This window comes from Centruroides vittatus, unplaced genomic scaffold (genome assembly GCF_030686945.1).
Source record: "Centruroides vittatus isolate TY-2023 unplaced genomic scaffold, ASM3068694v2 contig_1042, whole genome shotgun sequence".
Classification (NCBI taxonomy): domain Eukaryota; kingdom Metazoa; phylum Arthropoda; class Arachnida; order Scorpiones; family Buthidae; genus Centruroides; species Centruroides vittatus.
The window spans coordinates 540286-555741 of NW_027120674.1; the positions used below are offsets into that span (position 1 = coordinate 540286).

Below are 15456 nucleotides of genomic sequence, written 5' to 3' on the forward strand. Positions count from 1 at the left end.
CGCTTCTTACGTACTCCAACTCCTTGTACGTGTCGCAAATACTTGAGCAATGTGTGTAAGCTCGTTGTATCCATGCTCGTAAAGCCACTAACTTAAACTGTTCAGGATCCACGGAGTTTCTGGGTATGATGCTAGGTTGATATACCGGTTTCCTGAAGATATCCGTCTGTATCTCCCCATCCTTACATGTGATCGTCAAGTCCAAGAAGTTAACCCTAAAGTCACTCTCTTGGTCCAACTCCAATGTGAGTCCGTAGGGGTTGCTGTTGATTGCATCAAGAAAGCGACGGTATTGCGATCATTATGCCATATGATGAATATGTCATCAACATATCTGGTATAGAAAACTATGTCTTCTTGGAATGAAGGTAATATATTGGAAATTCATTATAAAATTCAATCTCTATGCTCCAAAATAAACAAGATGTTTATATTTATAACATTGTTTTTATTAATTTCAAACAAATACTTTTTCAGTTTATTTTCATTGTATTTTGTAAAATATTTTTGAAAGAAGAAAAAACATCCGGTTTTTTAGTGTGATATTTAAGTAAAACTTGAATTTATAAAATGATTTTTGTATGAAAAATATATTTATTATAATAAGATAATATGAGTTAGCTGATAACCATTTTTTTAGGCTGATACTTTATTTGTGAACATTAAATCAAACTGAATCAAAAAAGCAAGAGCTTGAAACATTAATAACATAGTCAATAACTTTCCAAAACTTGTATATATTAATTTAAACACATACAAAACACCTACACCAGCATATAGTCTGATTTTAATTTGTCCATTTTGTTCTGTGTTATATATACCTGAAGATGTTTGTTATATACAGATGAAAACGTTAGTAAAAATGAGTAATTTGAGATATACTGGTGAAGGTGTTAGGTACGTGTTTACATTAATACTGTATTCGTAACATGTAACAACCAGGCCTGCCATAAGCGGGCGTGCAAGGCGTGCACGTCCAGGGGGTGGCAAATTGGTATTGCTGGCAAGCTCAGTGTAGGTAGTCGTAGTTAAACAGGGGCGGTATAATCAGTATTGCACATGAGCGCTCAAACAGCTAGCGGCGCTGCTGGTAACAACAGAAGGCCAGAAAGGAGAATGTGCTCCCAGATACTAAATGAAAAAGGGCATTATAAACTCTCTAATAGACAGCAAATAATTTAAAAAATTGTCAATAAAAATTTAAATATTTTTAAAATCCTGCATTTTCTAAATTTTTTCTTGGCTTTTTCTGCCCTGAAAGCATTAAAATTTTTCCCATACTTTTGGGTTTGGCTAGGCTCACATTGAGTATGGCAAGGTATAAGCATACTTGGGAATTAATGCCCACAAAAAATTCCTGGTGTTGCTTGTTTGGATTTGATTCAAAGTCTTCCAGAGTGATAGGATAATCCTTAACCACCTTGGCCATTTAAATCTTGCTTTATCACTTTATCAGAGAACAAACTTCTATTAATATGCCTTTCTAAACTTCTATAAAAGTTTTGAGTCTTTCAACCCAACTTCAGATATATTATTGTATAAAAACAGGAGCTTAATGTTTAGATTCAAGTCTACTAGAATTATAAAAATTGAGAAATTTGATCTAATTCAAATGTTCTAATTCCTTACATTCTGCAAGACAAAGTTCCTTATATCTTCATTTCTGATCCTTAATTAAGTCACAATGTTGATTTCTCAGACTTACTTTTTAGAAAATGCATATTATTTCACTATCATTATTTTCAATTCTCAATTTCATTATAACCTCCCTCTAATTTTAATTTTAACATTCATGAGTTATGCTGGTGTCATTATACAGAGTTAAGTTATCTGTTGAATTAATATGGAAATGAGAAAATTTAGATTCAGATAGGGCTGTCCATAAATTATGTCCTCATTTTACTTGAAATTTTTACTCCCTCTCTCCTCTTGACCCAGTTTGTCCAAGTTTTTGTAACCTCTCTCCTCTTCAGACATCCAACAAAACTCAACCACCTCTTAAAACCTTTATCAGTTTATGAATGATAGATACCATAAATGGAAATTGTCCGACTTGTTGTAACCACCTCCCTCCCTTCCAGTGTGGGCATCATTTATGAACAGTCCCATATTGAGAATAATTTTGTAACTTGCTTATTGAATATTATCATATCCTGTGGCAGACATACATTTTGGTACCCTTTATGGGAATCCCTTTGCAACCACCAACAGTAAGACAACATCCAAGTCCAAAGGCTTGCTGCCCTTGCAAGGACTTTGGTCCAAATGGCAGAGAATGGGGTGTTAGGTTGGATTCCTTAAAAATGGCATTAAAAATGGGTGAGCCTCTTCCACCAGCAGTGAGATCTGGGTATGTGGAAGGAAAAATGGAAAGGAGCTGTTGAAAATACACAGTTAACTATCTTCTTCAATGGGGTTGTTCTATGGCAGATCACAACAAACTTTTTTAAAAATTTAACAACTATATCTCAGATTTTAATTAAAATTGCTGTACTAAGTTATCTGGGTTATTGTAATTTTTGATGTTAAAATCACAAGCAAGACAAGTGCAGTCTGAATTTAGAATTTAGATGTCTTTTTACGGCTCTGATTGGCTCTAGCCTAAGGTATAGCTAACTTACAGAACTATCAAGCAGTGCACCAATGGACCCGCCACCCTACGGGTCACTCGTGCCTACAGAACTGTGTCCACGGACACGGCCCTGACTTTGGGCGGGCTGCTACCCCTGCCCCTGGTGGTCAGGGCTTCTTCAGGCAGCCTTCTACTGGACCACAATAGAAGGAATGGAGGCAAAGCATTGTTCTCAGATGTTCCCAGCAATCAAACTCTCGTGTCGGTCAGACATATGGAGAATCCACCCAAGCCTTAGGGTTGGAATTGACTGGGATGTCGGTGAACCGACATTGAACGGTATTGAAATATATACCGACGGTTCGAAAGATGGTAGCCAAGTAGGTGCTGCATACTGCGTGTATAATGACGGAGTCTTAGTGTACAGTTTGTCAGTTAGACTGAACGAGGAAGCGTCCGTGTTCCAGGATGAACTGGTGGCTCTTTCGGGAGCGTCCCAGTGGATCCTATGCCATCTAGGTCCCGAGCCTGTCACGGTCTTCTCTGACAGCCAGTCGTCGCTTCAGGCTATGAGCGATGGGTACCACAGGAACAAGTTGGTACTAGAGATCAGAGGTAGGGTACTGAGGGCGAGGCACGAACGTCACGTTGCCCTGTGTTGGGTCCGAGGCATCGGGATCCTGGGTAACGAGTGTGCCGACCAACTGGCCAAGGCAGGGGCCAGGGGCCCATTTGTAACAGAGAAGGTCGCTCCTCTGGCTAGTTACTTAAAAGGTACTGTACTCTACTGCAGCGATTGATGACTCACTGGCAAGAGCGCTGGAACCTCAGTAAAGTAGGTAGGTTGACCTACGCCTTTGTGCCTGATGTCGGCCTAACTCCGATCAGTTGTAATTGGAAGATGACCCAAATCCTTACGGGACACGGGAAGTTTCCCCACTACATGTCTAAGTTCAGATTCGTGGATGGTTTCTGCTCCTGTGGGTGCCTGCGCGGCGACTCGAGGCACTTTGTACTTGAGTGTCCTCACACGGAGGATGTCCATTGGAGGGCTGGTCATATTGACTGGACAAAGCCCGCAGACCAAGTACTTAGAACACTCGCAGCAAGTAAAGGAGATTATGAAACACTAAAGGAATTGATGGATGTCGTCCTGGGTCTTTTTGACCTCTAGCCCGGTGTTCTCACCGGGCAGGGTTCCCCTTGCAGGGGGGAACCCCACCACCCATTCTAAGAGTAGCTTTCTCCCATGGTAGAGTACTCTGGGGTGCGGCTTAGACCGCACCAAAACTGATGTCAAAGTAAGAGGGCCGTGCCTGAGAGCGATGAAGGCAAGGAAGGCATACGGGTTAGTGGCCCTCGGTCCACCAAAACCCCAGCCTGAGCCAGAGCTAGTGCCAAAGCACTTCTTGGGCCGGTTTTCACTCGTCCAAGAGTTTGGTGCCCACCGGGCGATGGACCGGCCTATGATTAGAACATTGTCTCTTTGTACTCTGTAGTGCCATTTGGCAGAGCAGAGGTTATCACTTAGAGTTGATTAGATGAGGATGAGTGCACCAATGAAGGATTTGAGGATACAGCTGCCAAAATGTGGGCTAAGAATAGTTCAGTGAGTCCATACATCTGGGGGTTTGGGTGCTGCAAGTCCTCAAGAAAATTTTGAAATTTGAACAATTATCAGGGCAGTTTAAGGTCATATGAACAGTATTAGCTCAATAGTAAATTGCATCTGAGGCAAAATCATTTTTGCTGCATCTGCTTCTAGAAAGGTTGCTAATAGAGAGCACTTCTGGCATAGGTACTCTTAAATAAACTTTTAATTAATAACTTTAAAGTACATTTAGGGGACTTAATTGTATTTGCTTATTATTATCTAATTAAAACAAATGAACTTCTTAGCAAATACTGGAGGTAATATAATTCATCACACGAAACCTTTGAAACTCCAGTAATATGTGTTTATAAAACAGTGAATGTTTTCAACCCCATCCGGGTCTTCCTCAGGCTACAGTTATAAGGAATTCGAATACTTGTGAAATGGAACAAGAAACAGAAGTGAATGTTATTCAAATTTAGAATAGTAAAGTTAAAATTGAAAATGGAACATTATGCTCATGCTGAGATGACGGTTAAGCACGTGTAACATCATGTTTGTGAAACGATGAATACACGTGAAATACACCCATTGCAAAGTCAGTTATGGGGTTCCATCTTCCCTCTTAACTTTACTATTCTAAATTTGAATAACATTCGCTTTGGTTTCTTGTTCCATTTCACAAGTATTCGAATTCCTTATAACCGTAGCCTGAGGAAGACCCAGATGGGATTGAAAACGTTCGCTGTTTTGTAAACATGTATTACTGGAGTTTCAAAGGTTTTGTGTGATGAATTATCTAATTATTTATTTTTCTTCTTTTGAACATTTTTGACTACTTATTTTGCAATTCTCATTTTTCCACTTGAAGTAATCATCTTATTGCTTTACCCATCAAGCTGGCCCTGCATATGAACAGTGGTAGACTGGCCCAGAATTTCCCAAATTTGGTTCTGCAACTGAAATTCTAAGGCTCCATAAATCTTTTAAAACATTTTTAAAATTGATAAATCAAATGTACTGTACATTTTATTAAAAAACTTTCTAAGGCAATGAGTGGCTTTACTCCGTGTGTGATTATATCCAAATAGAGTATCACATTATTTGTGAATACACCTCAATCTTAATGATAAACAAAATATAAATGCTATCTATCTATCTACTTTATTAAATTTTAAAAATTCTTATTTTAATTCAGAATATAAGCTGCCATGGTATGACCCAAGTAAACAGACATCTGGCTCACAGCAAATACAGTCTGTTACTTGAAATTTTAAAATGATCCATGTGAACTGACTTTTGGCCTGCCATAATGTATATTTTATCTCTTCTAATTTGAAAATAATTGATCACTATTCAGACCACAGACTGCCTTGGTAAAAGCATATTGGTAGATATTGGTGCAATGAAATCCCTGAATTGAACCCAAGATCCCCAGAGTGGTAGACTTAACCATCTCACCTTAACTATCTCAGTCATTCAGCTGGAAATATGCATATAAGGCCCTGTTGGTATTTGGTATAAATTCCTGGGCCTAAATTTGTTGCCATTGTTGTGTCCGTAAAATAAATGATTACTATTAACATATATAAATAACTTTATTAGAATAGTACGTAATGGCGTGATAATACAACGTAACGTTCGTGCTTCCAGGTCTAAGTGTTACAACAGCTAACGCACGACTGCCCGAAGACAAAGGAACACGAAAAAGACAAAGGTCAGAAGTGCAGGGTCACCTAACTAGGTCAAGGAGCAATTCGGTGTGGGTTATCCCCTGAAGGTTTACATACATAACTAATACATAACAAATGAAATCCCCGAATTGAACCCAAGATCCCCAGAGTGGTAGACTTAACCATCTCACCTTAACCATCTCAGTCATTCAGCTGGAAATATGCATATAAGGCCCTGTTGGTATTTGGTATAAATTCCTGGGCCTAATTTGTTGCCAGTCTGACATTGCATATGAAATTGTTATTAGAGCATATTCTAAGGTCAATATTAAATACATTAATCCATTGGCTTAAGATTCTATCATTAAAATAGCTGTTTTTAATAAGAAACATTAAAAAAACTCATATCGATTTTGTTGAAAAATTCACTCATTAAAAAGAAAGTTGCTTCAGGCCATCTCCAGGATTATGGGCCCTGAAGCTTAAGCTTCATTAGTTTCACAGTAGATCTTCCAGATATATAAGTGTTAAGAAAAATAAAGATGAATTTAGATAATTAAAAAAGGATAGAAGACAATACATAATGTATTATATAACGAAAAATAAAAAGATAAAACATTTTAGACTTTTGTACACCATATTAAGAAAGTAACTTTTTACTCCATACCAAATCAGATTTGATATAATCAATTAAAATCTTCAAGAAAAACTCTTGCTAAGCAAGAGCATGAGTGAAATAAAAGACTAAAATATAGATAAGCCTAAATAATATAAGGAAAGCAAGAGATCTTAAAATATACCTAAATGCTTGAATAAAGAAACCACATGAAAAATGAGTAACGAAAAAGAGTGCTTTCATCAACAATAGAAAAAGAAATACTGGTACATTGTTTAGAAAAGTGGAAATTTATGAATTAGGAAAATCTAACAACAATAAATATGAGTGTATATTTATACTCTCACATTTAATTATACAGCTTAATTCATTAATTTAAATGAAAAAATAATAAAGTCCAAGTGCATCAAAGGCACTAACAGCTATATTCTTAGAGCTGACTGAAAATTACAAATGTTATTGAGCCTACAGGTAGGCAGACCATATCATTTACAATCCAACTGGGGACACATTTCAAAACGAGTAAAAATGAGGTCTAAAACCGACCGAACCCCTTTGGTAACTGCACCAACATTAACAACAATACACAACCATTTATCATGCATTTCTAGCATTTTCTATCTTCTCGATCAACCTTCTTCGAGAGATAACTGAATTTTACAATTTAGAAAGAACAAAGCCGACACTAGAATATGACAAGCAAATATCATAATCATAGTAATTAATAATTTGATTAAAGTTTGATATGTCTAAAAAAAAATCTGTCAGAGTTGAACCCATAGCTTTTGCCTAATTTATGAATACATTATCAGTTTCAGATTACAAATAAAAGCTAATTTATATATACATTAACTTTTTTACTGTTTTGCTCATATTGTAATAAAAGATTAATAAACATTTTGATAAATTTCTATTTGAAATTTAAATGGCGTAATTTGCAATATATTCACTCATTAGAAAGAAATTTAATATCCAAATTGCATTACAGGAAAAATCATTCTTCAGATCTATCAAAATTTGAATTAAATTAATTCAAATTTATTAGTTATTAAAGTTTCCAACAGATGGCGACACAATTACCTATAGTTCAAAATTTATGGATCATTAATTAGCATAATTAGCCTAAGTCTAGATTTAAAAGTTTAAATGTAGTATTTGATAATAGTGATATTATTCTATTAATTCAATTTATAAAAGCTTTTAAAAGGGTATTGCAGACCATCTAATCTACTACACAGAAAAAGAGATGCAATAAATAAAAAACAGATATTAAAAGAAAACAACTAACATTCATAGTAAAATCAACCACTTGCACTTGAATTTGAATGTTTTTGTGAATGTGTATACATACAATACCAAAAAAAATTAACTAAAATTAAAGAAAACACAGACAACTGTATGCAAAATTGGTGGCACAGACAGATTATAATATTCACATCTGCCTAAAATCTAGACAAATGACAGTTGTGAAATTGATAAGCACAGGGTATGCCTGAGCTATATGTGCATTAGGCAGTCACCTACGATGCAAACATTTAGTGGCATCACAGTCAGCATCAGTTAAAGGGCACTCTAGGTACCCTTTAACTGATGCTGGCCGTGGCACCAAAAACTCTCGGGCCGATTCCACGAGCATCTTTTCAAAGAATTCGAGATATTCTCGACGGGCTTTTAATCTAAAGACTATTGTTCGTATCATCTCTAAGAGACAGTCATTCTTGAAGAGATCTTTAACGTTAAAATTGAACTCTGTGAGAAGATTATTGTTATGAATAATAACATAAGATATTGCTGAATGAGAACAATATCTTGGAGATAGTTTACATAAAATACAACAGTTTATTTCCATACCTTAAAAGCAGTCAGGCTATTCTCTTTAAATATAAAAAGAAATGTGCAACAGTCTATCATGCTGCATCTCCATAGAGTTACTGTACATCCGGACATTGCTAAGAAAGTATTATCTAGTGAAAAATACAAGGTAACAGATCTAAAATAAGAACAATCATTTTCATCATTCCCATAATATGCTTGATTTTTTATTTTTCTTTAATGTGTAGATCAAATGTTTCTTTCTATAAACTATATTTTGACACTGTGTTATATGAAAAGATTAAATCGTACATCTTCACAATATTAAATTTCATATTATTTTTTCTAGTCACAAGTGTCCTAGATTTTTATCCATAATTTAGGTAAATATCTGGGATTACCATTCTAAAAGTATGGTAACTGTAGCCAGCTTTTCATGTGTCCTGTGCAAGACTTTATTTTTATCCCCCCTCTTTTTTTGAATAGAAAAACAAATATGATGGAAATGGTTGGTTTAAAATTTGATCATGAAAACATAATACTGATTATTTTTTGATACCCATTTCAAGACTCACTTTTTCCTGATCCCTGTGCCTATACACTGTTGCACCTGCCTAGTTAAGGAACTGATCCTACTTTGCCATACTATAACTACTCTTCCTCCACAAGAATCGCCCTAATGCTAAAGAAATGGTAATTATATCTGTGTTTTAATCATATCTGAAATCACAGAAAACTGAATTGAATTAAAGACTATATCACAATTCATCCATTAAATGGAAAATATAGGAGTTCACTGAGATGGAATAATTTAATATTGTGGATAATGTGAAGTTATTCCTTTTGATTTACTCTCCACAAGCCAAAGCAAGAAAGTTAATTCAATATAAATTCACTATCAAACAGCCAGGGATATTGTCTGTAGCAAATCAAACAAGCTGTCCTTTATAAAGGAATGAGAGGAATACAAATCATTGGTCAGTTACGATAAGATTCCTTCTTATGAAAAGTTCTTCTAGAAACTATAATGCTTATAATATAAGCAAGACTGAGAGAAAAAGAGAGATCTGACTGCCTACTTCTCCCTGTACTATATTGTTATCAATGACAAATATTGATCTTTTCAAGATGTTCCGATTCTTAGGGTGCGACTATGCAGACGCGAGCGAGCGAATTTTCCGAGGTAGCGAGAATATGTGGCGAGAAGAGGCGAGATGCGATAAATATCAAGACCTGTCGGATATGTGCGAGAACCAGAAATTTGCTCTCGCCAGCATTATTTCTCACTTCTAGCTTGTGCACGGTTTCCTTTGCAAAAACCAAATCGCTCACAACCTCTCACTTGCTCTAAATTCGTGTCTGCACAGTCGCACCCTTAGTCATTCCGGAATCAGTCTTTGAACGACTTTCCTCGATTCACGACATTGTCGCCATAGCATAGATGAAATTATCAAAGGGATATTAGGTTATTTCAGTTCAGATTGAAACTATCTTACAAGATCCTGCTAACAAAGGCTATCTAACTTAATAAATCTTCCATGCATTTCTTGGTATTGTTCTGAATATTTTCAAAAGATTCTTCTAATGTAATGTGATTTGCATATTAAAATTAAAAGCACAAATTTTTGTATATGTTTTTAAAACTTTCAATATTTGCATGTTGGAATCTCATAAGATAACTAACTTTTTACATATTTTTTCACTAATACTTAATAAATTGAGAACAATTGCTGATTGTGTAGTTAATCTGACAATATATCAGATTAAGAAGATTGAAAATTGAATATTTCAAATATACTAACCTTAATTTCAGCAATCATATTTTTGTCCGGTCGAAGGTGAACGGTAAAAGCCTCTCTATGTTCTTTTTCTCCGTCAAACAAAACCTCAACATCAACCATTATCTCACTAACATTTGGACCAAAATGCAATTCTAGAAATTAAAATTTTAAAAATAAACAAGTTAGAAAATAAATTAATTCAAGTATACATACAACAATAATTCGATACCTTTTGAAAGAGGAAGATAATCAAAGCCAGATTTTGCTGAACCGTCTTTTGTATGAACACGAACTATTGACGTTTTGGATAAATCTCCTAGTCGAACGACGGGTATGTGAACAATTGCTACGTCGTCAGACTTCTGCGGTTCTTTAATACTAATTCGTGTTTTATTAAATTTTATCACAGGTTCTAAAGATACAGTATATTATTAGAAACACTAGATTAAAAATATTTTATATAATTTATTTCAAAACCGAGTTTTATTTACTCACTATCTCCACCATCTTTAATTGTAATTTTAGTCACATTTGGACTTCCAAGAAGACCTCCTCCGGCGGTTTCACTGATGGGAGTACCTAAAACCAACCGAAATTCTTCGTCCGATTCGTGAATTTGATCATCGACTAGCTCCACAACGCACTGTTTTTCTGTCTCCCCTTTTAAAAAGACGATATTACGTGATATTAATTAGATAAACAGTAAATTTTAGCAGTTAATTTTTATCCTTACCTGGCACGAAGATTACAAAAGAATCGTTTGTATCGGGTCGTTCCACAAAATCTAAACTGACTTCGGCACTGTCCTGACGCGTATAGCAACGAACGGCAGACACGTGACCGACGTCTCCGCGACGCGTAATAACGGCCACAACTTTCTTGTCATTTTCAAAACCCGTATAGGTGGGAAATTTGAACTGCATCCTAGGTACTAAAATAAAAACACATTCAAACAAAAATTCAATATGTCTCACAGAAGTTAAAATATAATGTTTTAAAAATAGCTAAAAATCTTACAGTCACTTAATGAATCATTTATAACGACCGTCGCAGTATGAGGATCTCCTAAAATAGCATTCATTGGCATTCTCAACACAAGTTCAAATGTTTCGGATCCTTCTAATATCGGCTGTCCGAGATCGTCTAAAATAATTACCCTAAACGTTTGCATCGTTACGCCGGGTGCAAAATCCAAATTTTTGCCAATGCCAATATAATCTTGTCCAGCTATTGAAATAAACTCGCATTTAAAATATAATAAATTTATTATTCAAAACATATAAACAAAAAAACTGCAGAAACCAAGACTTACCTTTTTGCCATATCCTGATTTTATTTTTGCAAAAATATAAATTTATTTTTATTATTTTTGTCCAAAATTTTAAAATTAGTTTATTTAAAATTGAGTTATTTTAACATTTCCTAATACTTTTAATTAATTATTGAACTTTTCTCCCAGACGTCGTATTTTTTTTATATAGATTGTTTTTTTCTATCTAAATATTTTGTACACTTTTAAACAGTAGCTTGGCTAAATGTCAGAATTCCTCAGACAACTTGTTAATTTTTTTTGGATGTTCCTAAATTTGATCCTCTCTGCTATTCAATCATGTTGCTGTTGCTTGCATGTTTACTTTTTTAACTCTGTTTATAAATTTTTTTAAGATCTTTCTTATATTTTTCAATTTTACAATTTTACCTTTAATAATTGTAAATATTATTTTAAAAGAATAATTATGCTAGACGTAATATTAGAATTTATATCACTAAACACAATATTCGGATTGTTATATTTAAATCAAAGAAGACAAAAGTTACCTTATGTTTAATGTTAAATAAAAGCATGAACGAAATTCAAAATATATTTTAAATTTTCTAATGAAATAATAATTTTAATAATTTAATAAATTAAATTCCCAGAATAAATCATATATTATACACTACTTTTGTAGGATAATTCCAGAACTCTCCCCAAAGGAATATTTTACAAATTTGAATATTAAAAAATACTCAGAAATGTAGAAAATATATTTATTTTGTAAAAAATATAAACAAATAAATTAAGAAATATTTAAAAATATTATTTAATGTAGTTGAATAGGCAATACAATGTTTAATCTAACGAAATCGTTCGGCCTTTCTACATAATTAAAGTTTATCGATAATCAAAGAGAATATTCCTTAGTATTAAATTTCGGATACCGAGACAAATATTTATCGCAACAAAATGAATTTATCGATGAACTAAATGTTGCATTTTCAAATTAATAAGAAAAAATTACAATTTTTCTATATCTTTGTACTGTAGGTGAGTATTTTCTCTTCTTTTTCTTTAAAATATGGATAATATTTAAACTATTTATGCTCCAAAGCTTCTCTTGGTAGAAATATCATTCGATACATTCAAATGATTCAAAAATACATTAAAAAAATATAAAATGATATGAATGAACTTGTCAATAGAGTATTAAACTCATTTAACATATGAATATATTGGAATCATTCAATTTTAAATGTTATAAGTTTTAGAAGCATTAAATGAGTTGGCTAACCTTCTATCATTTGATATATGGTGGACAGTTCTACCTAAAGTCACCTTTCACTTTCAGAGATAAGAATATAATTAAACATGTAAAGCTATGATGAATTATTGTATGTGATTTTAGATGCTGGATAAGATACTCTAAAATGATTTCAATTGATAATATTTCAAATTATAAGACTTAAGATCTATTTAAAATAATTCATATTAAAAGATATTTCAGATTATGACAATGTCAATGTTCGTACCAGTTCATTTTATTCGATAAAGATGAACTAGCCATTGTAGTTACTTTGCCGAATTAAACAATACACCTTTAACGGCGTTAAAGTTTAAAGAATCGGGTCAAAAATGTTGGCGTTCTTTAAACTTGGCCCGCCGTTAAAGCTGCATTATTTATTTCGCTTAACGGTAACGGATACCATTTGATCGTCAATTGACGCAAAATGTTAATTTGTTATTTTATAGTTTGAAATATTCATTCAAAACAATTCACAATAAGTGGTATCAGCTGAGAGTATTTCGAATAATATTAATTGACACCACTTAAAGTTAATTGACACCATTTCACTTATATTTCAATAAATCAATTGAAATGATTCCAATTGTGATATTTCAAACTATAAAATCGTTTTTATTCTTAAATATTTTCAGAAATAAATTTTATTTCGTCTTCAGTAGATTAATGGAAACAAGAAAGAATGGAATATTCTATTGATACAAATGTTTTAGAAATTTAGATTTAAACTTTTCTATTTTATACATGTTCTATGTTATTATTTCTTTCTTTTAATTAGTTTTCAAAAAATGCCCATTTCAAAAATTTTTTAGAACAAAAACAATTTAATTTCTTGATCTAATTACAAAGAAGATAAATAATTTTTCACCTAAAAAATTTATTCTGTCAACTATTATTTAATTTTAATTTTTAAATATAATTTTGTAAGTTAAAGTTGTGACAATCGCTCGTCGTGTTTTTCCTTATCTCGGACACAATGCCCTTTGTTTGATGCATTCCCGAATGTTCTATCACCCGTTAGACCCGGAGGGGGCGACGAACCCGACGGGGGACGGAAGAATATAAAAGGCGGAAAGGTCGACGGAAGGGAGCTTTTCTTTCCGTCGAGGGACCGAGCCGGACAAAGGACGAGGTCGACGAAAAGGGAAAGCGATCGGCAATCGAGATTGAGAGTGAACGAGCAGTAGGAGCAAAGCTTCTAGAAGGACTCTAGATGCTTTGTTCCTACTGCTAGAAGGCATTTATTTTTTTGTGTATGTGATATTACGGGAGTTGTTTGAGCTAGAGTCAACGGACTGAAATAATCTTGAAAAAAATCATTCATTTATTCATCTGTAGGCATATGAACAACAATAGCTAAAATCATATAAATAGATTATGTAATTACTCTGTATAGAATAATAAATATAGATTAAGAGTATATAATATTCAAAACATTTTAATGAAAGATCAGCGTATTTTTTTTAAGAAAGCAAAATGAATAAAAATATAGAAACAAATACCAAAGGAGAAAAATATTTATTCTATTTAACAATGAAATTATATTCAGAATTGCTGTGAGAGTAGCCAAGAAACTTGCTTAAAGTTTCTCATACAATTTAAAGAGCGAAATTTACAGTGAATATAATTCTAGGACAGTTCCGTGTTTCTTATATAGTGCAGGACACCACTCGATTTACAACTGACGTTAATTATTCTTGTTTTTTGTAATAATGTTCACAACTAAATAAAACAGAGACAAATAACTCTTTGTTTTCAATATTTAGAGTAAACATTTCACAAAGTCAAAAATATTTTTGGCTTAATTAGCAATGCCCATTTTTAGGAAATCCAAAATAACTAAAAAAAAAGCCATTAACTTTAGAATAATTTTAAAAGATCTTTATTTTATTCTACAGCTATTTGTGCGCATTAATAATGTAAAAAAAAAGCCTTATCTTCATCAACAATTAAAGTAAAATTGAAAAATCTATGCCATTTATTAATACAAACAGAAAATTAAACTCAGCCCTAACAAAAACTTTTTAAAGCTACAACCCACTGACAAATTAATAAGAGAATATTACTGTATATATAAACAAAATAACTATGTTTAATTCTGAAATGCATTTAATAAATTATTTATTATTGTTTATATAATAAATTAATTTTTTTGTAAAGTAGTCAGAAAATTTAATTAATTTTCCAGAAACCTAATTTATGTTACTTCTTTTGATGAAAGTCCAGTCTTATATCAATTCAGCATAATTTGTTTCCCTCTTCTGAAATGTGAGCTTTATTAGACAATATAATTTTAGATTTGGACTTTGGTATTTTCAACTGAATGCAAAAAATTAGAAAGAACATCAGGCAAATGATGAAATGATGTTTAAACTAATTTAAAATACAATGTATTGTAAGATTACTACACTCTCTGGAACCTGTAACCGGCGTATAATGCATATATATCGTATATCGCGGGTGACAAACATTTTCGAACAAGCACGTTGCTCTTCAAGTCAACTGGATAAGGAATTCCCTGGATGGATTGTATGTTATTCGGTGGAATCGGGTGTCATTTCACCAAAAAGGGTCCCGCATGACACGTGCGGTCGTGTGCTAGAGGAGGTAGGTGCGGATTGGCACGTAACAGGGACTGCCAGACTAGAGATAGACTCGGCTCCTCCTTCCAGTTGATGCACGTGGCTATCTGGCCGGTAAGATTACTCCCAAATCAGAGATAACTAAGCATAAGAAAGACAACAGTTTTCAATAAAAAGTCTGAAGTATGAGGGTTTCAATACAAGAAAAGAGTATAACAAGTGCATTAATATAATATGTGCATTAATGACAAGGTTCAGTTTTTTC

General features: G+C 33.4%; 1 protein-coding gene across 1 annotated transcript in view; it reads right to left on the reverse strand.

Annotated features, from left to right (window-relative positions):
- LOC136969822 (FRAS1-related extracellular matrix protein 2-like) overlaps window positions 1–15456 on the reverse strand; it is a 57603-nt gene that overhangs the window by 12597 nt on the left and 29550 nt on the right. Inside the window, 5 exon segments of the mRNA XM_067264098.1 lie at window positions 10070–10200; window positions 10278–10460; window positions 10544–10708; window positions 10782–10979; window positions 11066–11275. Coding sequence (XP_067120199.1) covers window positions 10070–10200; window positions 10278–10460; window positions 10544–10708; window positions 10782–10979; window positions 11066–11275 — 887 coding nt within the window.